This window comes from Melospiza melodia, chromosome 8 (assembly GCF_035770615.1).
Source record: "Melospiza melodia melodia isolate bMelMel2 chromosome 8, bMelMel2.pri, whole genome shotgun sequence".
Lineage (NCBI taxonomy): Eukaryota > Metazoa > Chordata > Aves > Passeriformes > Passerellidae > Melospiza > Melospiza melodia.
In genome coordinates, this window is record NC_086201.1 from 28,070,794 (window position 1) to 28,095,752 (window position 24,959).

At 41.3% G+C, this 24,959-nt stretch overlaps 2 protein-coding genes across 3 annotated transcripts; both read left to right on the plus strand.

The window, feature by feature from the left end:
* Positions 1-497: 497 nt before the first annotated feature.
* C8H2orf66 (chromosome 8 C2orf66 homolog) lies at positions 498-5,715 on the plus strand. The gene is made up of 4 exons (XM_063162468.1): positions 498-2,756; positions 3,277-3,419; positions 4,302-4,493; positions 5,484-5,715. The coding sequence occupies exons 2-3, from the start codon at positions 3,297-3,299 to the stop codon at positions 4,473-4,475; spliced, it is 297 nt and encodes a 98-aa protein (XP_063018538.1). The 5' UTR covers positions 498-2,756; positions 3,277-3,296; the 3' UTR covers positions 4,476-4,493; positions 5,484-5,715.
* A 361-nt stretch (positions 5,716-6,076) lies between these two features.
* On the plus strand, positions 6,077-23,085 carry GTF3C3 (general transcription factor IIIC subunit 3). 2 transcript variants are annotated; one of them, XM_063162469.1, is made up of 19 exons: positions 6,077-6,227; positions 7,259-7,361; positions 8,437-8,666; positions 9,030-9,153; positions 9,639-9,830; positions 10,077-10,242; positions 11,126-11,273; positions 12,347-12,419; positions 13,437-13,523; positions 14,560-14,663; positions 15,257-15,428; positions 15,870-16,072; positions 16,633-16,734; positions 17,648-17,783; positions 18,438-18,675; positions 19,035-19,225; positions 19,853-19,977; positions 21,265-21,417; positions 22,328-23,085. In XM_063162469.1, the coding sequence occupies exons 1-19, from the start codon at positions 6,129-6,131 to the stop codon at positions 22,448-22,450; spliced, it is 2,769 nt and encodes a 922-aa protein (XP_063018539.1). In that variant the 5' UTR covers positions 6,077-6,128; the 3' UTR covers positions 22,451-23,085. The 2 variants fall into 2 exon arrangements, with proteins under 2 accessions (XP_063018539.1, XP_063018540.1); XM_063162470.1 differs by lacking the exons at positions 17,648-17,783; positions 19,035-19,225; positions 19,853-19,977; positions 21,265-21,417; positions 22,328-23,085 and having other exon boundaries at positions 18,438-18,599.
* Positions 23,086-24,959: the final 1,874 nt, after the last annotated feature.

Here is a 24,959-nt window from a genome sequence, read left to right on the forward strand (position 1 = left end):
TTTGTTTGGTGGTTTTCCTGGCTGCAGTGTGTACTTCAATTTGGTTTTTGTCTTTTTTTTACCTACGTGTGCATGACTTCAAGTATATTGTATAGCAAATGCCCTGCTAAAGAAACGCTTCTGTATATTTTTGTATGGTATTCCAACGTGCTTGCATTGGTACAAATGGTTGTAAATCCCAAGAAGTGCCAGTGCTGCTGTGTGTTACCTGTATGCTGTTGTACAGCCACGCTGATGAGTGTTGTGAGCAGTGTCTGCCTTTAGTCCTGCCTCAGGTACTCATGTGGAGCAGTTTGGTGCTTTTCCTTCTGACTTGTAATCCTTGGGATTCTAAGCAGAAAATAAAAGTAGTAAACAAAAAGCCTTGTGGTTGGAGCAGTGCTTTAACAGTGCTTCTTTCACACCTCAAGTACAGTGCAGTAAAGATAGTTGGATAGACAGGGTGAAGCTTGGCTCAGTGTCTTAACCCCAACACCTCAGGATTCATGGCTGGGAAATGCAATAAAGTTCAAAGTGTTTGCTGAATAATACAGTTCATCTAGAGCATCATATGTATAAAACTTGTTCTCAGCTAAACTAGTATATTTTAAACTTGTACATTTCAGAGGTGAATTGTACAAATTTAAAATATACTGTGTGGAACTGAGCAACCAATGCTATCAGCATTTTCATCTTCACAGCAATTTAATTAAACATACATGAACATTACTTCCTGTGCCAGAAATGTTATATAATTAGTATAGACACTTTGAAAATGTTTGATTTATTGAAGATGTTTATCAAGAAAACCTGGTGCTTAAATTTGGGTGCATTAAAAAGGCAGCCCCCTGACATCTGGCTTTGACAGCATTTATTAAACTCAGCTACTGTCCTCAAAAATGAGGTTGCAATTTAATTCAGTCAGTGTAAGTATACTAATAGTATTTTAATATGAATGTGCTCTGCTTATATTTGACTTTCCCTGAAGGAAAGAATTGAAATTACTAAAAAAAGACCAACCCACACATTAAAATGAGCTATAGGTCTAAACAGACTTTTTAGCTCCTACAGTTTCTCAGAGCTTTAGCTCAGGAAGCCACAATACAAGTGTGTATAGATTGTTTTTTCAGACAGCTCACAGAAAATATATGCTAATTGAATCTCTTGCATATCTGCATGCTTCATCAGTCACCCACATTGCCTGAGTTCCTTCAGTAACAAAGCCTGTTTCATATTTGCAGATGACTTCAGTATGTTTTATTAACTGAGTACACTGCATATCCCCAGTTCTTTGTAAAGGAATCAATGGAATAAATTAATTGAGGGGGAGAAAAGAGGTAGAAGAAAACTGCCAGCTCTTCTGGCTTTCCCCCCCCCCCCCCTCTTTCCAAAGATAAGGAACTAAAATCTAAAACCAAACTGTAAATCTTGCCTTTTCCCCTTCCTGACATTTTCTCTACAGAAGCATATTTCTACTTCTAGCTGAAATAAGCATCTACCTAGAATATCAACAAAGACAGTTCCTTTATGCTGGGACCTGCCTTTTTTGTGTTTTTTCTGGTGCTACTGCTCTGTTCTTGATGAGTCCGCTATCTGGAAGCTGAGTGTAATGAAACATAATTGATGTGGCTTAATGGATTCTCTTTTTTGTGTGTATGATTTTTTTAAAACTTCAAATATGCAGAATAATAAACAAGCTGGATAAGTTGTCTTGAATTTTTACATATTACTGTAGTCACAAAAATAAGCTGCTGAATTAGCAGAAGGGAGTAGAACAGAAACAAGTGCTAACTGTGGAGTTATCAAGTGTCCTCCCCTTGGCCAGTGCATATCCTGGGGACATCTGGTTTCTTTGTCATCTTTGGGAATGGTGCTTGGGATCAGCTGGAAAATTACACTGCTAGGATTTTGTTTACTGTGGTGCTAATGATGTTTGGGTGTCCAAAACTTCACCCTCCTGGAAGGGTGGTGGCAGGTTTTTATTTTGCTTTCAAAATTTAAACCAAAGAAAAATATAAAGCTTCCAGTCAGACACAAACATCTACACTCTGCAGTAAGGTGATGGTCAAATTTTTTTAAATTTTAACATGTCTATTTAGGGATATATGTGATGCTAAAACATGTATCATCTACATAGCGGAGAGAAGAGTGCAGTGAAATAAAAAATGTGAGCAGCTTTGATATGAAGAATGCTGTGCACTAAGGCCAAGGTAAAGTAGCAGAGTCCCCCTTGCAGCCTTTGTCTTAGTTTCTAGTGTGACAGGAGGATATTAACTGCTGATAAAATCAGGGTAGGAAAGCAATGCTTCCATTAAAATGTTATGATTTTGGATATTGAAGCAGACCTTACTTTTCCCTCTCTTTTTCCAGCATCAAGAGAGTGATCCATATCTCATTTACTTGAAAACCATTAGTCACCATTCTAGAGAGACAGCTAATTACTTTTAACTAAAAATAATATTTTGATAAAGCTGTGCCATTTCTCCTGGGAATTGTTTTAAACTTCCTGCATGCCTACTACCAATTTCTGCAATACAGCTTGGGAGGAATTTGTGCTGCACTGTTCAATAGCAACAGGTCTGAAGAGTACCAAGGATGAAATTCTCAAAGGTCTTCATGTCATGGTTGGAAATGGAATCATTACTGTATTTTTGAGCTCCTGCTAACGTCATTGACACCCACCTACAGTCTACTAGAAATATAAGTGCAGAGATCAGGTTGTTCACAGATTACGAGGAGACCAACCAAGAAGGGGCAAGCCAAAGCCAAATTCCCTGGTAAGCTCTATTTTAAACAATGTGAGAGGGAGAATTCCTTTTCTCTTCCTGAGTCAAGTTGTGAAATGGATCTCTAGTATGTTAGACCAGGCTGTATTAAATACCATTGCACTTGTTATTATATGTAGTAAAATGTAATGCAGTTTTATTAAACTGAGCTCTCTGGATCCTGAGTCACATTTTTGCATTCTCCTTGGAGCATACAGAGCTCTGGTGCTGTATTAGCCACTGAAAATGGCTTTATGTAATTAATGTAAACTTACAAATGTACTATTTTTGTGTTGAGTGTTCTGCTGGTCCCTCAGAAGAGAGTCCAGTGTCTAGAAATAGCTTTGGTATGGGAAACACTTGTTTAGAACAATTTGTTCTCCCGAGGACCTTAGTACTATGAAAACAAAGAGTTGCTAGCACATGGGTGTAATCTGCAGTGGGCAGACTTTGCTTGGATTCTCATGCTTTGTGTGTTGCCAGTGACAGCTCTGTAGGATGTAAGGAGTACGTGTGTTTGCCCTTCTTACAGGCAGTCTGTTCATCTCCAGCATGTGGAAAGGGCTGCTCCTGGGTCTGTGTGTAGTATTGGCTGTGAGAGGACTGGCAAAGGGGGCTCCTTTCCAACCAGAAGATAAATGGAAGCCTCTTGATAACCCCAGAAACAGAGACCTGGTAAGGAAATGTTTCAAGAAAGAGAGCTGAAGTTCTGTGTGTTTTTTTGTTTTCCATGAAGAGACTCCTTATTGTCTAAATTTAAAGGCAAGAGGGGGCCATTAGATGCAATGTTAGGAGCTGTGCACTTTGTATGGTCAATAACCATTTCTCAGTCAAGACGTACCCCTTAACTGAAGAGACATTCTCAGAGCACAGTAGTGCTCAAAATGTGCTTATATCTCCATCCAGCAGCTTTCATTTTTAAAAAATTATTTTGATTATACAGCCACTTGTTTTGTGAAACAGAAGAGGAATGATTACTGTGTTTCTTTCAGATGTGTGCTCTGATTGCATGTTGTTTCATCTCATGGAAGTACAAATAAGTTTGCATCAGACAGCTATGAAAATACCACTCAGAGAACATTTGCACAATCTTAAAAAGAGTTTGTGAAGGAAAAGAATCGGTTTCCTGTAATATTTCCTCAGTGTTTTAAGAAGCTTTAATTTCTCCTTGGAAGTGATTGCTGGGGAACAGTTCAAATCAATTGCCCATTGTTGCTGACTCCTACTGAAATGTTTCCAGAGGTGTCCTGTTTGCTGTCAGCAGGGGCTTGGCTGTGCCTGTTTTCCAAGGGTGCAGTTATCTCTCAGCCCCCGTGGGTCAGTGGGGAGCATAAATGAGCAGGACACAGTTGCTGCTCTTCTGACTTCTCACAAGATGCACAAGTCATGGATGGAGTGGGCATATGTCAATTAGGTTGCCTACATGTATCAGGTTATGATCAGAAGTGAGGATTTCATCCCACAGAGGAATAAACATTCCATCTAATCTGTGTCAGGAGAAATAATTAATCTCCATGGGCCATGCTCTGTTTATTCTCACGTCCACAATCTGCTCAGTTTTTCAGAACACTCCAGGCTTACTTCTCGGGCAGGGGTCTGGATCTCAGGAAGTTCCCAGCCACTTTCACTGTGAACAATGAAGGATCAAGGCTCTACTCAGATCCTATTGCTTCTGCATTTGCAGATTATGAAGAAAAGAAAAAGTCCTTTCAGGACTATTTCAAAGGCTGAAAGATTCTGCTGATGAAGGTAAAAGAGGGTGCCTTGTCCTCTGATGTTACGTATAACCAAGATTTTGACTGAAATATAAAAGCAACTTCTTTCTCAGAAGGAATTAAAAATGTAGTACCTTGACCCTTGCCTGAAGTGAGGTTTACAATTCTTGAGGCAGAGATTTATGAGATCATTGCTACTTAGATAAAATAACACAGGGTCCTTGTGCAGACCTCTATAGACCCTGATTTTTTTGTTTTCTCTTTTTTCTCCCCTTCTTCATATGGAGGAGAATTCTGAAAATTTACAGATAATAGGGGATGCAGGTTTTATGAAAAGAGTAAGATTACAAATGAGATTAATGGTTTCGTGTGATACATCTATATTAGGAAAGTTAATTTAGCATAAGTTCTTGCACTAAAAGCATACATTCTCCTTTGCATTCACAATGAACATTGTTTTCTTCTGGTTTACAAATTGCTGAGAATTTCAGTAATATTTAAATCAAAGCATTTGGGTGATTTACTCAGTATCTTGAAGTGCTTAATTTGTAATCAATATTTAGCTTAGGATTTCCAGCTCTGTCCTGTTCTTGGCCTGCTTAACACCTTGTCTGTTTATAATCAAAATCAAAGCTTTATTCTTATTATCATGAACCATAATAAAGACTGCACTCAAATTTTAATGCTAAATTCTCTTTTTGCTGATTTATGAAAAACAGAGGCACCAAAGAAGGTGCATTTTGTGCATTTAAAAAAAAAAAAAAGGGGGACTTCAGAAGGGATGCTGTACTTGCTGTACTATAAATCACAGAACCAGTGAGAAAATGACTGGTGGAAGTTTTGTCCTGCATAATTCAGGATGATTGTGGTAGTTCTTTTCAGTGCTCAGAACTGTTTTGTGGGAACAGAGGCTTAGCCAGTGGTTTTTTTGTCTTGGTTTTAGTCTTGGTTTGGATCACACCTTGGTTGCATATGGATATTTTTGTATTAGTCTCACGTATTTGTATTTTTTTTGTCTTTTTAGGCATTAATTTCAGAAGTCCATGCCAAGTGGAAACCTTCACAGCAAAATTTTACTGCTTTGACTTTTTAACTGTTACCTGACAATTCCAAAGTTTCTTCACTGTCCCCATTTCTGCCCATGGAATCTGGTGTCCTGCTGCAATGAGCATTATTCTGTCTGTTGACAAATGTGTGCTATGGCAGTCTGTGAGCAGAATTGTGCTTAAGTGTGAATAAACGGGGAGTGCATTTAACCACTGCCGAGTGTCTTTGTTAAAAGCTGGGAAATAAACCTTCCCCTGCAGTTTATTAGCACATGTCCCAAGGTGTTCTGTGACAGATCCCCTGTGGGTACAGCCCCGTCCTTGCTGGTCCCCAGGCTGCTTGTGCCTCACCCGGCCCCGCACGCCCTTTTCCGACCCTGCCGTGCTCAGAACTGCCCCCTCACCCTGAGTACGGAGTTAAAGCCCCTCAGGCCGAGGTGCCCGAGGCAGCAGAGGCCGCCGAGCCCCGGGCCCAGCGCTCGGTGCCCGCCCTCCGCTCCCGCCCTGCCCTCAGGCCCCTCAGCCGCACGGAACTCCCGCGGACGGGCGCTGTAGCGGCGGGCGCCATAGCGGGACGGACGCGGTGCCTCCCTCACAGGGCTCCCCCGGGCCGTGGCGGAGCCATGTCGGGCTTCAGCCCGGAGCTGATCGAGTACCTGGAGGGGAAGATTTCCTTCGAGGAGTTCGAGCAGCGCCGCGAGGAGCGCAAGAGCCGCGAGAAGGTGAGTCTGCCCCGCCTGGCCGCCCCACGGCCCGGGCCGCCCCATCATGACAACACCTGGCAAGCCACGGCCCGTGCTGTGTGTGCAGGGCTCCCGCTCGCTGCTCCTGCGGCTCCGGAGCTGTGAGTGTCGGTGTCGGCACCTGCAGGGCACGGCCCGTGCTGTGTGTGTGCAGGGCTCCCGCTCGCTGCTCCTGCGGCTCCGAGTTCCGAGTGGCGGTGTCCCGGTCAGCAGAAGGCCGCCGTGGGGGCCGCAGGACGCAGCTCTGCCCTCCCGCCGCTCTGGGCAGAGGCACCGGCCCGGCAGCACCGCCCGGCCCGCGGGAAATCGGTGCTTCGGGTCGGGGCAAGGAGCTGGTTCGGGTATGAACTCATCCAGATTATGCTGATCCAGCTCCCCCAGCAGCATCTGAGGGAGAGCCAGTGCGGCTCCTCGTTTGAATTCTTGGCAGCAGTAAATATAGGGAAACACGTTGTGTCCGACGCTACGTAGGCGGTGTGATTAAAAGAAAACAAGCGTGATTTGTCGGAGTGTTGCAGTTCTTTTTAACTCTGCTATATTTGTGTCAACGTGCTACTGAATTTCTGCATTTCGTGGCCTTCAGAGAGCAGATTGAGCAGAACTCAGCTGTCATGGAAGGATCAGTGTTACCCTGGGGCAGCATTCTTACCGGATTCATGACTGCTGTTGTGATATTGACTGGCTCCTGGAAGGATTTGTCACACAGAACTTTTTTTTTTTCTAATACCATGTCATCCCACCTCACTGTAGTGCCCAATAATCAATGGACTGGTCTCTTCAGTCTGATGTAGTGTGAACAGTCACCATCTGAGTCTCCCACATTAATACAAATATAAATGTCCTGAGAGCAAGGAATGCTGGGTTTTGTTCACTTAAAAACGCAGTGCTTATCCCACCTGTTTCACTGGCAGTGCAAAGACTGGAAAGCCAAATGGTGACTGTAAATATATGGGGAAATAAAAAATGGGTAATTCTATAGAGGTAATAATTTGTATTTTTGGTGTGTATAGGATGGTGAAAATGCATCTGCTGAGGAAAATGAAGAAGATGTAGAGGCTCCATCTTCATCCAGAAAAGCATCTGGGAAATCCCAAAGTCAGGATGAAACTGATGGTTGGTGTTTCTAACATAATCATTCCTATTTAAAAAGGCACTGGAAGTATTTGCTCTTTGATAACTGACTCCATAGGAGCCTGGCTCCATTTTTCCCCTTCTGGTCTCTGAAGGGACTGAAATAAAAGGGAAAGTAAATTAGTAATTATGGGATTTTTCAGATGGGGACAGGGGAAGATAAGTCTTATGTTTAGATGCTTTATATCCAAGTCAGAATAAAAATAACCAAACATATCCAAGTAAAAAAAAAACTAACCATAAACCCAGGTGTGGTCCCCAAATCCCTCTCCTATATAGGCAATGCATGATAGATTTATTTTTCAGTCTCAACTTGATATTGTGGTTATTTTTAATCATGTGTCCAATCCCCCAGCTCAAACTTTTGAACCCTACATATTTTGAATTTTGTATATAGATCTGTGGTCAGTTATAACCCTGGATTCAGTTTATAAATAGAAGCTGTAAATAAAAAATGTGAATTTAAAAGAGCATATGTGCCTTAAACATATTTACTCAGAGTACTTAGCATAGTTTTCTTACTTATTTTAAAGAATTCTGTTTTTTTTCCAGAGAAATGCAAATAATCTGTATTTTGTATTTACACATGTTAAAAGGTACTTGTTGTCATGGATGGAATGGTTACAACATCTTGTTTTCAATTGCTTTGAAAAATTGGTTGCTGGATTGTTGTGTAGTAGAATTGTCTGCTCACTTACAGCCTCTTCAGCTGAAAAGCTGATTGCAGCCAGCCAGCCCAGTGCTTGAAAGTTGCTTAATATTCTTCTGGATTGAGAAGAATGTTGATTAAACTGTGGGCTTCATTCTGTGTGTTCCTCCCTGCTTTCATTTCAGATATCCAAAAGATGTTACAGGCTGGGCCATGCCAGGCATTGGTGATGAATAGTGCAGAGCTTTAAAACCAAAGAGGCTGTCCATAGTTTTTGTGCATTTCTGCAGGCAGCACTCTTACAGAATAGCTGCTTCAAGTGGGCTGCTCTTTTCTCTGCACTTGTCCAGGGAAATAGCATGTTCTCTTCATTATATCAAAAACCTATTTTACTTCTTTCTCAACAAGGAGAAACAGCAGATGGGGTCAGTAAATCTGTCCATCGGGTCTTTGCATCCATGCTTGGGGAAAATGAAGAGGAGGAGGATGAAGAGGAGGAGGAGGAGGAGGAAGAAGAAGAAGAAGGAGGAGGAGGAGGAGGAGGAGAAGAGGAAGAAGAAACTACAGAGCAGCCTACAGCTGGAGATGTTTTTGTTTTGGAGATGGTTCTTAATCGAGAGACCAAGAAAATGATGAAAGCAAGTATTTAAACTTTCATTAACTTCTATGTGTCCTCTGACCATGGTCCATGAATGCCACTTTGTGTGACTTTTAGCTGCTTACTGGGAAACTTGCCTGAAAATTGTTCCATGTAAGACAATCCTGCTTATGCTGGTGTTCGTTATGCTTTCTTTGTTATAAAAGCACTGTTGTTTACTGTTTAAAGCCTTCAGAAATAATGAAATCAGTTTTCCCAGCATCAGAAAACTATGAACATTGGCAAGTCTTTTTTGCCAGTCATTTATTATTGCTAATACTTAAATAAATTGGGGTTAGGTGGTGTTAAGCACAACTGGATGTCTCCTGGATTTGGGCAGAACCAGCATCCCTTTTCCATTTAGGAGAAAAGACCTCGCAGCAAACTTCCCCGTGCCTTGAGGGGTCTGATGGGAGAGGCCAACATCAGATTTGCTCGAGGAGAGCGTGAGGAGGCCATTCTGATGTGCATGGAGATCATCAGACAAGGTATGGGAGAATGGACAGCCTCTGGGCTTTAAGGATGGGGTCAAGTGTCCATGTGCAGGAGCAGGATTCAGTGTGGCTTCACTGAAGATGAAAATAAACAGTATGAGCAAAGTCAGGTATAAGTAGTAGAATTAAGAATATGTGGTGCACTTCCTTTATTTTTTTGCTTATAAAAAGAAACTAGCACCCCAGTTCTGCAGAGCCCCAGGCCTTGGCTTAGCTTTACACAGTTTGCTTTTACTGTCTTTGTAGACACAAGATATAAGCGTCAGCATGCCTTGCAGTATAGAATAATACTATAAATGGTGTTAGATTCAGTCAACTTGTTTAATAATTTACAGACAGGAATCAGAAACTTGTCTGCAAGTTTTCCTGAATTTGAACAGCACATGTTTCATATAATTCTGATACCTGTTTTTTGAGAAAGGCAAGTTTCCAGTGTGGATTTTAGATAATAAATCTTATTCTTTTTTATCTTTTCACAGCTCCTCTTGCTCATGAGCCATTTTCCACTCTTGCCATGATCTATGAAGACCAGGGTGATATGGAGAAATCATTACAGTTTGGACTGATTGCAGCTCACTTAAATCCTAGCAATACTGAGGAGTGGGTTAGACTGGCAGAAATGTCACTGGAGCAGGACAATATTAAGCAGGCTGTGTTCTGCTACACAAAAGGTAGTGTAGCAAACATTTTAATAATTTAAAATTAATGCTGTGTGCTAATGGCAATAATTTTGTTATGTTCTCCTTTGAATGAATGATGAATGATATTGATGAAAGATGAATGATAAATGAATCTGTAATATAGGATGTCCTTGCAAAAACCCTGTGCACGTCCACTAACACAAATCAAGGAAATGAATGTGAAACCCACTGTTGCATTTCCTAAACTGTGCCGTGCTGCTGCTCTCTCTCCTGTAGCTCTGAAGTACGACCCGAGCAACGTGCGCTACCTGTGGGAGAGGTCCAGCCTGTACGAGCAGCTGGGCGAGCAGAAGATGGCCATGGACGGCTACCGGCGCATCCTGAACCTGCTGGCTCCCTCCGACGGGGAGCGCTTCATGCAGCTGGCCCGGGACATGGCCAAGTGAGCTGGGCTTGCACACACTGCCCTTTGCTTTGCCACGGGAGCCTCGTGCTTAAAGTGTGTAGCTCTCACTCAGTCGTGTTTTACCTGTGAACTGATTCCTTGTGGAAGCAGTTCTCTCCCAGCCTCTTAGGTGATCCAGAAAACTTTACACCAGCTAACCCACTAGTCACTCCTCCACACATCAAACCCAGATGATAGTTCCCGTTTGCCTACACCATCCTCTGATCCATTCCAAACAAACTAGGAGGCGTAGTAGCCCTGGCTGCCTCAATCCTATTCCTCACTCCATTGCTACATACATCAAAACTGCAATCGATGACCTTCCACCCTCCATCACAAATCCTGTTCTGAACCCTAGTGGCTAACGTCCTCATTCTAACCTCAGTAGGCAGTCAACCGTTACTGCCTGTTTCAAAACAGTTTAAGGTCTTTTGATCTTTGTGTTTGGGTAATGTACCAAAAAATACAAGGATGTGTATTATAACATTGTTAGTGAAGGTTTCATAAACAGGTTAATGTGGGACATGATTGATGCCTGACTCCAATGGGGGAGGGTGTGATGAACACTCCAGTAATGTCCTTACAAATATGGGAGAAAAAAATTGTTAATTATTCAAAATATGTAAAAGTTTTCAACAGTTGTATGGAAAGGAAAAACACCCCCTTTCTCACTGTCTTTTATAACATCCACTTGCTAATGAAAATCTTCACTGATGAAAATCTTCACTAATAAGCAAAAATCAGAGAAATATGAAAATCCTTTTCTCTTCAAAGTAGCTTCGTACTTCGTTTCAAAGTAACATCGTTTCAAAGTACTTCGGTTCAAAGTAACATTGTCAGTTATGTGAATTACCTGGTATCTCATGTCTGTGTTTTACAGGAGTTACTATGAAGCCAATGACGTGACCTCTGCTATTGAGATAGTGGAAGAGGCCTTTAGCAAGCACCAGAGCCTTGTATCCATGGAGGATGTGAACATTGCAGCTGAGCTCTACATTTCCTCCAAGCAGTACGACAAAGCTCTGGCGGTACGGACAGCTCAGGGCATCTGGGTGGCATTTTCAGCACTCTTTGCCTGCCAGAATGGATGGTTTATGTTCATCATTTATGTTCCTGCAGTGCTAAAATGGGGTCCTGCTTCTGTAAAAATAGAGCTCATCAGAAACAGACTGCTTGCTATTAGTTCTGTAGTAATTAGCATTTAAATTAATGGTTGGATTGAATTAATTGTAGGCTGATAGATTTGTACATTGTTCGAGTTTTAAAATTCTGGGATCCTTCCTCTCCTTCTCTATAGCGACCATAATCTTAGTAGCCAGAGAAGACCTTCGGGCTGGGTTTGTGAGTAATACCAGCAGAGGTTATTCTCCGAGTGGAAGGTTAAAATCATGACACTGAGTGCTCTGATGGTTCAGATGCAGATTGTTGTGACTTATCTGGCAGACTTGTGTTGCAACTAATAATTTATCCGTTAAGCACTAAGCATACATTCCAGAAAGACAATACATCTTAACTCTAAGGCATCAGGAATTAGAGAATATTGCTTATCTGGTCCAAATTAGTTAAATCTCACTTCTGAGGAGTATTTCCCACTTGATTTGGTCTGGCTTTGAGAGGGAAGATGTTGGTATTTGGCCATTGTCATACTTTCCAAGATTGATTGAAAAGACACTGTAAATTGGGACTTCTTCTTGTGAACATTCTTATTTGTTGATATTAAATTACTTAGGGTTTTTTTTTCCTTTCTTTAGATTTTATTCAGCTCTCTGTCAGAGCATAGTATCATGAGCCTGCAAACAATTCCTCTGACCTTTTTTTGTGCTTCTTCCCTCCTTAAATGTCAGTCAGTCAATTTTATGTACACAGCATTTAGCTACTGGATTTATTAATCCAGTAGAACTGAAGTCACAGAGCCATTTTCCTGTTTCTTTTTGAAGGTTCTACTTGGGTAGATGAATGCAGCTTTACCTCTGATAACTTCTGTGATGTCTAAAACTGTCACATAGGCTGGTTGCTCCATTTATGCTTTAAATCTTTGAAATCATCCAAGTTACTTTTGTAAACTTGGATAGTTTGTGAAACAAAAAACTTTTTGTTTCAGGTTATTACGGATTTTACGGGAATTGTACTTGAAAAAAAAGCACCAGAAAGAAGTGCAGCTGAGGAGAAAAAGGGTAAGTAGCTGTCAAGTGGTTCCTGTGACCCTGCTGTTCATGTGATTTGACATCTTTCCTTTACCTTTTCAACTCCTGGGTATATTTTGCTGCACTGTTGACAGGCTTTTCTCTATTGAAATGTGTGGGTGCTCTTAGTGAGTAACATGGTGTGACCTCAGCCTGCTGTAAGAAGTTACTCAGGTCTCCCCATCACCCTGCTGACTCACTGAAGACAAGGACTGCTCTCCAGGCAACTGGAGGGCTTTTAAAGTTCTAAACATTCCTCTGAGTGTTTACATCAGACCAGCTATTTCTACCAGCTAAATAACTTCTAAAAAAAAGGGATAAAAAGATAAGCTTAGTGGCAACTATGCTCAAGAATGTCAACCTTTGACCTAAGAGTAATGTTCTTTATACATCCTACATCTGTTATTAACCACCTAACTGAAATCTGGGTGTACTAGCTCATAATTTAATGAAGTGGGCTGTCTTTGAGAAACCTGCTTTATCAAAGTAATTTAATCTGAAAATGTTTATTTAGGCTGTAGAATGGACTCAGCACACTAACTCCATAAGGAGACAGTCTGTTTTGTAATTAAAGTGGTTGTCTCAGCAATCTGATCCAAGCACAATACAGGTATAAGATATTTCTGGTGACTTTTTGCTCTGATTGGCCAGGTAAAAACACATTTGTTTTATGAACAACTGTCTTGATGGAGACTTTCAGCAGATATTTTATAAGAAACAAAACTATAATGGGTCTAGGAATTAGAACACAATGTTTCCAAGTTACCTCCTGTGTGCCTTTGGTTGAGAGAAGGCTTCTAAAATAGAGCTGGCCTCCGCTCTCTGTTGCTTTGTAACTTTTATAACTTTTATAACTGCTCCCTGCTCTGCTGTCCTTAAAAAACAAAACAATACAACACAAAAAAGCCCCAACCCAAAGCAGGAGTCCACTTTTCAGAGTAAGCTGCCAGTCATTTATGGATTCAAAGGCAAGTAACTACTGGTTAATCTGATAATCTTTTTAAAAAGATACAGATGCTGCAATAGAAACTCAGGAAAACCAGGAGGCAGTGACTGACAGCCAAAGTCAGCCAGTTGCTGAATCCAGTGCCCCAGGTAAGTAATTTTTTAATTTTTTTTTTTTAATTTCAGACAAGTCTGTGAACTGATCATATGGTTAAGAACCAGCTTGCAATCATATAACATCTAGAGATTTCTGACAGCACAGAAACAGGGCTTCATCCAGAAAAGGATTCTTCTGTACTTTTCTTCTTTCCCTTTCTCAGAACTTCCCTCTAATCCAGACTGGCAGTTGTCATTTTTAAAAAATATATCAGTAGGGGAATAGTCACCCTTGTGCTGGGTATTGCAGTGTTCAAAGAATGATAAATTAGTCTGCATGTTGTGATTTGCAGTAAAGGGATGTGAACGTAGGAGGTAAAAGGGAAACCTTCGGTTGGAAATCCCAGTTTTCTCAGGTTTTAGCACTGAATGTCCGGTGCAAGCACTGAAGTGAAGGAGAACTTAACCAGGAGTTAAGGAGATGTCATGGCTGTATGTGAAGGACCTGTGATAATGGAATTTTATTGTGTGACCCCTCATTTGCTGATATTGTCATGGGTAGCTGCTGTGCCTCATGTTTGCATACTGATCAGGTTGCATTCAGCCTACCAGTTGTGTGAAGTTCTGTATTAACTCTGTTTAACAATGTGTTCAGGCAGTGCCTGCTACACAGGACTTCACTTAGCAAGAATGAGAACCACCTTGATACAGGGCAATTCCTTAAAAAATAAAGGAGAATTGTTAAAGAGAATCTTTTTTGATAAAGATTGCTAAGGAAAGCTTTATTGAGGAGGTACCTCTTAAGTAGGCAAAGGATCTAAGCACATGCTGTGGAATCCTACTTGGACTTGATGCAGACTGACAGCACTTGGTACCTCACATGGAATTATTTGTCTCAGAGGCAGTAGGAAGACGTTGCTCCAACTCTTGGAGAAGATAAAGGAGGAGGAAAAGAAGGGCAGACAAACACTTGCTAGAGCTGATAAGAATATTTTCTCAGTTCCTGAGCATGGCCTGGGGTGGATGTGGTGCTTGAGAAGTGCTTCTTAAAGCCTCTGAGTTGAGAAGGAAATTCTTTCTCTTGTCCCAGCTGTGGAGAAGGTCAGCTGCTGCATACCTGAGGGTGTTCCCATAGACATCACAGTCAAGCTGATGGTGTGCTTGATTCACCTGAACATCCTGGAGCCACTCAGTGTAAGTGGAAACCAACTCACAAGGTGGGGGTAATGTTCTAAGAAATTACAAAAGCAAGTAATTGTTCCTGTGTTCATAGACTTGAGGTGGTTGAGGGAGCTGTGGAGGTTCTTTTTGCTTCTCTCCCACTCCAGGAGAGAAACTTCACAGGCCTGTAATAGCAGAAATAAAATCTTTGCCCTTAGAAATTACGCCAGTGTACGTGACATTACTAAAGCACAGTAGGTCACAGCCTGTGTGCTGTGACAGGCCCAGGACCATATTGAAAGCTGTGAACACTAAGGAACATGTTTTCACTATGTTTTAAAACCATACTAAATCTAAAGATTTCTTTCAAAAAGGAGACTCCTCACTAATGGACACTTAAACCCACTGGATGTGTGAAATGTCTAGAATAGAAAAATGGGGCTTCTTCAGAAGTGCTGAATTTCAGATCTTTTATTTTTCACTTCTAAAGTAACATTTAATTAAAAGAAGTGTAGTTCAGAATGCAAATGAACAAAAAACATAGGATAAAAATGCAAGCTTCCAACGAGCATGCCTTAAAGAAATTGATTACTTGTGCTTTAGTGTTTGTGTGTTTTTTCTCAAAGCCTCTTTTGACTACTCTGGTGGAACAAAATCCAGAAGAAATGGGTGACTTGTACTTGGATGTTGCAGAGGCCTTTCTGGATGTTGGAGAATACAACTCAGCCCTTCCTCTCCTGAGCTCCCTTGTCTGCTCAGAGCGGTACAACCTGGCTGTTGTGTGGCTTCGGCACGCAGGTGAGAGGAGGCAGGACTGCTGAACAGGGGGACTGAGAGATGGTAATGCAGTGCTGAGCATTTCCAGGGACCTTTATCCAAGATCACAGCAATTTTAGATTGACTGGTTAAATGAGAATTGGTATTTGCAGAATGAAGCTTATCATGATGACTCTGTCAAGCATTTTTTTCTTCTTCATGTACACTTAAATTTACATCAGCTAAAAGTACTCTATGTTCATGTAAGTGAAGCAGCATCTATTCTGCATTTCATCCTGTGAAACTGTGGATACATCATCAGTGAAACTGTGGATACATCATCAGTGCATATATCTGAATATTAGCATTTAAAAATACATTTTTGGGGTGATTTTACTAAGAAGGTATGTTAATTTATTTGCAAACTTTGAAATCTTCTTTTTCTGCCACTTAAGTGTCTCGTGTTGCTTATGGTATTTCTAGAGTGCTTGAAGGCTTTGGGACACATGGAGCGTGCTGCAGAGAGCTATGCCAAAGTTGTTGATCTTGCCCCATTGCATCTCGATGCAAGAATCTCACTTTCAACACTTCAGCAGCAGCTGGGCCGGCCGGAGAAAGCTCTGGAGGCTCTGGAGCCAATGTATGACCCAGATACTCTGGCTCAGGATGCTAATGCTGCACAGCAGGTGGGTAACATGTTCTGTGCTTCCATTTAGGATGTATTAATCTGTCAAACTGTGCTACTAGTCCAACATGTCTGCATAGGACCAGGGATTCAGACTTATGTCCCAATGGGGAGCTTGCAGAGCACAGTGACTGATCCATTACAGTGGATCAGTCCTCCTGACTTTGTCCCTGGCCATTGTCTCAGCATTTCCCCAGTCCCACCTGATAACTTCTGTGCAATGCACAAACTTTCAAGCTTTTGGCCCCTGAGAGCCAGTTGTGACCCTGCATAAAGTTCATCAGCAGTTGCTATGTGTGAGCTACACAGTTTGGCCTCTGTTGATTGTAAGCAGAGGTTCTGAATCCCCTCTCCAGAAGGACCCTCACCATAGGTAAGAGTCATGCCAGATGTCTCTGAAATGGGAGAATTTGGAACAGTAACTCCTGAGAGCAGTTTAGGGAGAGCTCACCTGCTGCTGCAGATTCTTACAGCTTTGTGGAAACTTTTCCAATCCTATTGGTTTGTTTTATAAACTCTCTCTGTGGAAGAGGTTGAATAACAGTGTTCACTGTTGTCCAGGAATTAAAGCTTCTCCTGCATCGCTCCACGCTGTTGTATTCCCAAGGCAAAATGTATGGTTACATTGACACCTTGCTCACAATGCTGGCCATGCTGCTGAAGGTAAGCCAGTCTCTCCTGCTGCATTCTATGAAATTGGGCATGTGTGACTTGGGTCAAGACAGACTACAAATGAACTCAGGAGGAAAGCTAGTGGGCTTTTATATGTGAGTGGTTTCATAATTTTGTTAGGTAGTAATCTTGCAGGTAGCCTGCAATACTGGTGTTCCTGCTCAGGAACACCAGTCCTGCTCTGTGTTCAGAGCAGAGGACTGTTTGTGTGTATAATTATTGATACAGTGACTTCAACTCCCTGTTCTCAGTGTGCTTACAACCACTGAGTTATAAGCTGCTTCTTGCCTTTTTAACACTGAGCACAGAGCTTTTTTGTGGTGTTGATACTGGCTTCTATTTCAACAATTTTCCTTTTGATTTCTTTCTTTATTATTTTCTTGTGATAAAAGGACAAAATAAGAATTTGTTTAGCCAGTAAATACAATGGTAGCAGTTTTGTGTTAATTAATTTTGTTTATTTATAAATAGGGAGTGACTAAAAGGAATATTTAGACCTCCATTTTATCCATTTGCTCAATGCCTTAACTATTGTATTATACTGGTTGAAGAGCTGACTATGCACACACTTCTGAAAATGGCAGAGAAAGGCATTGTTCTTGTGCTTCTCTGCAAAGAGTCTTGATTTCAATAAACCCGGGGATGTTCCAATCCCAGGAGAAGTCTTTTCAAGTAGCTTGAAGAATTTGTATATGGCTTTTGCTTAGCCCAGTTTGCACTGGAGCACGAGGCAATGCAGAGAGGATATTCCTATTGGGAATGTTCTCTCTGAAGACCTTGCTCTATGGTGGTGTCACAGACTGTTTTGGGATGCAAGGTGAGCTACATGGATTGGCCATAAAGCTGCCTTTGTCATAGGATGTTACATTGTAATCTGAAATGCTGCCCTTAAATTTGTTTCTAGGTAGCAATGAGCAGAGCTCAGGTGTGTTTGATATCTAGTTCCAAATCTGGAGAGAGACACCTCTATCTTATTAAGGTGTCAAGGGATAAAATTTCTGACAATGATGACCAAGAGACAGCAAATTGCGATGCGAAAGGTAACAAATCACAGATTGTTTCTTAAAAACAAAGCAACAAGGTGAACTCCATAGTTCTGAAAAATGATAAAAATGCTCCTATTTTGCATGCTAAATCCATGCAGTCCATGTTAACATTGCTTTATTTCTAGAGCAAAGAAGGCAGCCAAACTAAAGATAATATATCTTAAGGGAACAGTCCCCATTCAGAGAAAAATAGTAAGATTACAGAATAATTCAGATTGAAAAGGGCCTCTAGAGATCTTATGGGCCAACATTCACCTCAGGGGAAATATCGTACACGCAAATCTAGAATGCAATACAAATACACTGTAAAAGCGGTGTGATTTTTTTTAGCTGGCCCAGGCTTGGTTGAGCCAGGCCACGTGCTCTTAAGCACTGCTTGATAAATTAGGGAGAGGGACTCATTGCATTCATGTAGTATGTTTACAGCTTGAACTGGGTGTATTGCCTGCTCTTTGTTCCCACTTTAAGAGGTTTTTTTTTTGCTGGTGTTTTATCAACAGCCCTTAAACTGAGAAAAAGTAAATACTTCCTATTAGCTGTTAGTGCTACAATGTCTTTGAAAATATCAGTTTGATGTATGCATCTATTTTGAAAAAAATATATTTCTTGTTCTAATTTTTCTCAACTTTCTGGCTCCAATATTTTTAGCAATTTTTGCTGTCCTCACAAGCGTTCTGACAAAAGATGACTGGTGGAACCTCCTCCTGAAGGCGATATATGCCTTGTGTGACCTCTCCCGGTACAAGGAGGCAGAGCTCCTTGTGGATTCCTCTCTGGAATATTACTCCTTCTACGAGGACAGACAAAAGCGCAAGGAGCTGGAGTACTTTGGGCTCTCTGCTGCAATTCTGGACAAGAACTTCAGAAAAGCTTACAACTATATCAGGTGGGCTGCTGGGAAGGCAGAGCAGTCTGTGCTGTAATTGCCTGCACTGAGGCTGTAGTCACACTGCTGATGATGCTGCTGAAGTAGGCAGGCTGATGCTTTCCAGCCTTGGCTAAATGAGAGAAGGTTACTAAAACTGAAGGAGCTTTCCAATAGCCTCAGATTCCAAAAATGCACAATGCAATAGGTTGGTTGATTTGGCCAGAACCATTGGTTCTGTTTTTCACTCTCATCTTTGCCTGACCTTCTCTTTGAGTTTCTGTTCTTTGTTATCTTCCCTGAACTGCTGAGATTTTATTGAAGAGACAGTATATACGACATAGCATTTACTAATTTCTTGCACACGTCTCATTCTGTAGGATCATGGTCATGGAAAATGTCAATAAGCCCCAGCTGTGGAACATCTTCAATCAGGTCACTATGCAGTCTCAGGATGTCCGCCACCATCGCTTTTGTCTCCGCCTGATGCTGAAAAATCCTGACAATCACGTGCTGTGTGTCCTCAATGGGCACAATGCCTTCGTGTCTGGCAGTTTCAAGCATGCTCTTGGTAATATCTTTCATGTTCTAATATCAACAAATAGAACAAGTGAAAGTTTATGTAAAGGGAAAGATTTTTTTTTATCAGAAAATTATAGGTTCACAATGCTAGTCTGGTGCTTTGATTATTCTGTACACAAATCAGAGCACTGCTGAAGGGTTTTGCTAATAAAAATTAAGCTGGCACGTTTCAAGTTTAGCACACATTGCAAATATAACTAACTTGCAAAGATAATTGGAGGCTAATAATGATAATAATGACAGAACCAGCCCAATTTAAACAGCAAATGCAGCTGGTTGCATGCTTTAAGCAGGCCTTCAAAGTAAACCTGCTGCTTTCAGTCAAGTCCTCCAAATGTCACATTTAAATTCCAGCAAGGACCATGTTTGCCTTCTGTGTCTGATCGTTTTCTGCTTCTGTTTTTACATCACAGTCTGCATTCTTCCTTCACAATCCAGTGGGTCCTGAAAATACACAATTTCCTTCCCTGTTTTTTCCTGTGTATTTTGATGTAGATATATTAAACTGTTTCTTTCCTTAGTTCACACTTCTACTTCAAATATTTTTTTTCTTGTTTGTAACTTTTTAAGGAATGCTTTTCACAACCAATGTCTTTATTGATTTATTTGCTTTTAGGTCAGTATGTACAAGCCTTCCGTGCAAACCCAGACGAGCCTTTGTACAGTCTTTGTATTGGCCTGACTTTCATCCACATGGCCTCTCAGAAATATGTGCTGAAAAGGCATGCTCTTCTAGTACAGGTGAGGCAGTGAGGTTCTTGTTACCCACAGTGTTTCCTGCCTTTGTATCTTGCAGATGGTTATGGCTACAACACACTCTGTTTAAATAATTTTTCATAGTTAAGGTGTAATTTCTAAAGAGGCAAGTGGTAAAGCATGAGCACAGATGAATGTGCTTTAGAACTATAGTTACACCATCTAAATCTCCTCTCCTTATGGTAAAGGTAGCTTGTTACCTTGATGTTAACAGCTGCCAGCTCTTTGTGAAAATATTATATAATATATATATTATATATATAATATTATATAATATATAGAATATCTTGGTGGTTGTAATCTGAGTTTTCTTTCAAATTTATTTTGGCTTGCATTGCTGTAGAGTGGAATCTATGCCACGTCCCCTTCGTAGCTATGTCTCATAAACTGCATTCTTGAGGCAAATTGTACAGGCTTGGAAAGTGGTTTTTTCACCCTGTCTTTCTTTTCCCCTTTTAGGTGCCTCTACACACTCTCTTTGTAAAGATCTTGTGAGCTCCAGTTTAGCTACCTTCAAATTTTCAGCTTCATTATTTGCATTTTTCTTTCCATCTGCAAGATCCAGTTACAAACCACAGACTGAGTAGTCCCAAACAGAATCTTGGAAGTAATTTCCTCTACTTTACACCAAGTATTTTCATTAACTTGAAATACCTTTTAATTCCTGTAGCTTCTGAGCTCAGTCAGCACAATATGGTGAGGATCCTGAGCTCTTGTGACTTCTGAAATTGCTGGAAGACTGTAGCTTGCACTGATCTTGACAAAAGTTACAGGTCCCCAACTGTTGTGACACAAAACCAGTTATGGCAATGTCCAACTTCAAGATGTTTTGAACTTGCAAACTTTGACCTAATTTTAATACTTTTATCCACATTTTTCTGTAAGCAGCCTGCCTTTTTTACAGAAATGCCCTGTTCTCTTTTTATACATTCTTGAACAATGTCCTATTTATATTACCCCCTGGCAATACAGTTCCCTTCTCTCTCTCTTCTCATTTCCTGCTTACTATACTCAGTGATTTTACATCATTTCTTGCTGCTATGGTAGTTAATTAGTAATTCAACCACAGTGACCTACTGGCGACCTAAATTATGATCATTAGCTGCTTGTGTCTGAACTAATTCCTCAAATTGAAGGAAGTACCTTCTCTGATTACCAGCATGGTCTCCAGAAGGTCCTGTGTTTACAACAGAATCATCACACTCCAAAATGGTAACAAAATAAAATGCACAGGAGGGGAGGAAAAAGTTGTGTGCTCAATTTCTCTTACAGGGATTCTCCTTCCTTCACCGCTACTTGGACCTGCGTGGGCCATGCCAGGAGTCCTTCTACAACCTAGGCCGTGGCCTGCACCAGCTGGGACTGCTGCACCTGGCAATCCACTATTACCAGAGAGCACTTGAGCTTCCTCCCCTCACCTTAGAGGTACTGTAACTTTGTAAGTTATGGACAGAGAATAAAGTCAAGAGAATGTGAAGAATTCCTTAGACATAGATAAAATAGGTACATAAAATCTCTGTAGTTGTGCCTCCTTCCATTTCTATTTTAATTCCTTGTCATTGGAAGCGCAGATCTGATTGTCACCTGATAATGTATTTAAGCATGTGTTAAGTTCAAAGATGTATGAATTTTGAAGGATTTACTCATAGGCTGAGGCAACAGCAGAAAGGATTGCTAAACAACTTTTCCTGTTTAAGTAGCTGACCTTTCTATAGATTACATGCAATGAATTGTAACTGGAAGTTCTGTATACTCACCCATGCTATAAAACAGCATGCTGGAGCAAGATGGACCAGTACTGGGAATGCCTAATTGCATCTGAGCCACAGTTTAATTCTAATTGATCTGTATTGGTTCCTAATTGATGTGTTGTACATCTACAAGTCTGGTCTGTGGAATGGGTAGGTAGAAACATTGCAAGGGTGCTTAGAAAAGGAGCAGCGTTGGTAAAGTGAGAGCTGAGGGGTGTTAGTCAGCCCTGGGAGTTCAGCAGTCTGTGACCCTGTAAAAGATGCAGGCAATATTCACGTTCTGATTGGAGAAACAAATTCTCAGCATGCAAAGACAAATTAGGTAGTACTTTGCTGGTTTATAAGCTGGCTATTTAACTTAGAGCTAACATTTTGAGTGTGAAATTTTATAACTTTGGTGATTAACAACATGATTTGGAAAGTCCTTAAAAAGGGAGAGCACAAGGAATACTTGTTCTGTTTCCATACAGCTGAAAGCCTTTATTGGCTATGAATTTGATTCAATTGTAATGGCTACTCATTGTTTCTTTTTTATACTATTTTTGTGTATTGATAGCTTTTTTTTTTAATCATTATTTTTACAGGGAATAGAAACAGATCAAACAGACTTGAGAAGAGACACTGCCTTTAACTTGTCACTCATTTACCAGAGCAGTGGGAATACCAGAATGGCTCAGAAGATGCTGTATACCTATGCAGTTGTGTGAAGAGGTTTGTGCAGGTGGAATTGATACCCTTTGGATTGACCTTTGCATTATGCAGTACTGGGGAAGCTGGTTTTAATTACAGATTTTTCTGCAGAGGGTCAGGGACATGGCTGGTGCTGTGTTGTGGCTTTGTGGCGTTCTTCTGCTTCTGCCCTTGGCCCTGTATCACGTGTGGGTGGTAACTGGCCATCCTGAGCACACCCCTGACGTGCTCACAGGGGCTGCTGTTAGCTCTTCTCCTGGGTGCACTGCTCTCTAAATAGATTCAGTCTTGGATAGAGAGTCAAACAGTGAAAACCAAGGCCCAGAGTGATTTGCTGAGGGCTTTTGGTGGGGGAAAATGTACAGTGTGCAGTATTTCAGCTAATTACCATTGAGGTTGCTGAAGAAGCCATACTCACTGATGATGAGGGTATTATAATGTATTTTAATGTGCAGCATTAAATTAAAATAATGTGGAACCATCCTAGAGGATGAGGAATTCAGTATTTCAAGACCTGTAAAATATTCTGAGTTTTCTAGGAGTTCATATTCCTAGCGGTTTTTGTATTTGAAGGGGATTGATCTTTGTATTACTGAAATCAATGTAATTTCTATTCTTTCTGTGAACTTGTTAATAAAAATTCTGAGGTTGATGATGTTTACTTATTCTCAGCTAACATATATCCTACTGATGGACAAACCTAAAGCCATATGGCACATACCAAATTTTAAGCAGCAAAATTTAATGAAGCTCAGGTGTGTTTAGCTTTGCTGCTGTGTTGTGCCACCCCTTTGTCCTCAGAAAAGCCATTTGCCTCAAGGGAGAGAGGCTCTTGCATCAGTCTGCAGTCCTACCACATAAATTACAGTTTAGGGCCAAATTTCTGGAGGAACAGCAGGAGACAATTCAGAGTGTACTTTGGCTACCCATAGGCTCCAGGGTCATGCAAGACTTCTCTCCCTGTTATACTAAACAGGGAGAATATACTTTTATTGTTATACTTGTTATACTTTTCTCCCTGTTAGTGTAACTTCTGTTATACTAAAGTACCACAAATAACATGTATAGGTCCCACAGAAACAGTAGTGCTAGGGGTCAGAGGAGGTGGTGAGCAGCTCTGCTGAAGCAGGTCAGAGTGCAACACCACCTGTCCTCAAGCCAGGTTGTACTGGCACCCCATAGAAGAGTAGGCCGTGATGAAGATGAGCTGATCTTTGGTCTTGAAAACTGTCCATGCTGTAATCACCTTCAGCATATCATGATGTGAGTCTCCTGCTCCAACTACTCTTTCTCCAGTCTTTTGTTCCACAGTAGGATAGGTTGAACAAATTCCACTAATTCTTATGAAGGTAAGGTGATGTGTGGTGTAACATCACATGCCTAATGAATTCCTTCTGTGCTCCTGAAATAGCCCAAAGCCTATGTTCTCTCATGACCCAGATATCATCTCCCATTATAAGCAGCCAGTCCTGCCAGTTCCTCCCTGCCCCAGTCACGTCAGCATCCAGCCACAGGCACATGACTCTGTCTTCAGAAATTCACCTGAACCCTCTGCAAACCAGTCTTTGTTTTGATAGCACCTACCAGGCCTTAGCCTAAAGCTGATGAAAGAGGGATAAAAGCAACCATGTAGCCTATCAACAGCATACGGTTTACAGTGATTACAAATAGAGTCATTGTTTTGTTATAAATAGTAATTTTACTATCAACCTCATAATGCAAAGAACCTGAGTAAAAAAGACACCGTGAGAGGTCAGAGTTAATTCAAATCAGCTGTTAGGGTTTAAACAAGAATTCGAGGTTCCCTGCAGGTGCGTGCCCTGTGAGCACCTTTTATCTGCAGCTGGCCTCAGCAATTGACACCTATCTAACTGTCAGAGCAAGTAAAGTGCCAGATTCTCCCACACCTGGGCTCTGCAGGGAGTCTCCTGGCTGCAGGTGATGCTGTCCCAGGGCTGGCAATCGCCAGCCACATGAGCTCATTTCCTGCACAGCTCACGTGAGCCTCTCCAGGGCTGAGCTGGGGGCCTGGTCCTTGCCCTGGCTGGCCAGGCAGGTATGAAGGGGAGACTCCTCACTTTTCCTCCTAGAGAAGATGTGCTGTTTTATGAAGCTGATGACTCTTTGGGAAATCTTTGTTGTTACTGAAGAAGAGATGAAGTTTTAGCAGTTTAATACTAACATCTCTAAAAAGTTAATTACATGGCTGTACAAGAGCTAACTATGGAGAAGGCTGAGGAAACTACCCAAAGAAGGTAAGCATGGCTTTTGGAAGGGTGTCTGTAGAGGGCATGGACAAGGGAAGCTAAACCACTGACATGGAGCTGAATGCAGAGCTAAATAGATTAGCTGTTAGCTTTCAGATCAGTGTTTGCTTAATGAACGTCAACCGAGCATGAAGTGTGTACAAAGCACCTTTTCTAAGTACACTACTGTCCCTTGAAGTTCTCCTGTACCTGTAATATTCTTGTTGCTCCAGTATGTCTTTTGGCAAAAAGACAGGAAACAAACTAAACTTGAAGAGGT

Coding starts and splice junctions, on each gene's coding strand:
- C8H2orf66 (XM_063162468.1), top strand. CDS start 3,297: ATGTGGAAAGGGCTGCTCCTGGGTCTGTGTGTAGTATTGGCTGTGAGA. Junction 3,420..4,301: donor ACCCCAGAAACAGAGACCTG/GTAAGGAAATGT, acceptor CAATCTGCTCAG/TTTTTCAGAACACTCCAGGC.
- GTF3C3 (XM_063162469.1), top strand. CDS start 6,129: ATGTCGGGCTTCAGCCCGGAGCTGATCGAGTACCTGGAGGGGAAGATT. Junction 12,420..13,436: donor TGCAGCTGAGGAGAAAAAGG/GTAAGTAGCTGT, acceptor CTTTTTAAAAAG/ATACAGATGCTGCAATAGAA. Junction 15,429..15,869: donor TGTGTGGCTTCGGCACGCAG/GTGAGAGGAGGC, acceptor TGGTATTTCTAG/AGTGCTTGAAGGCTTTGGGA.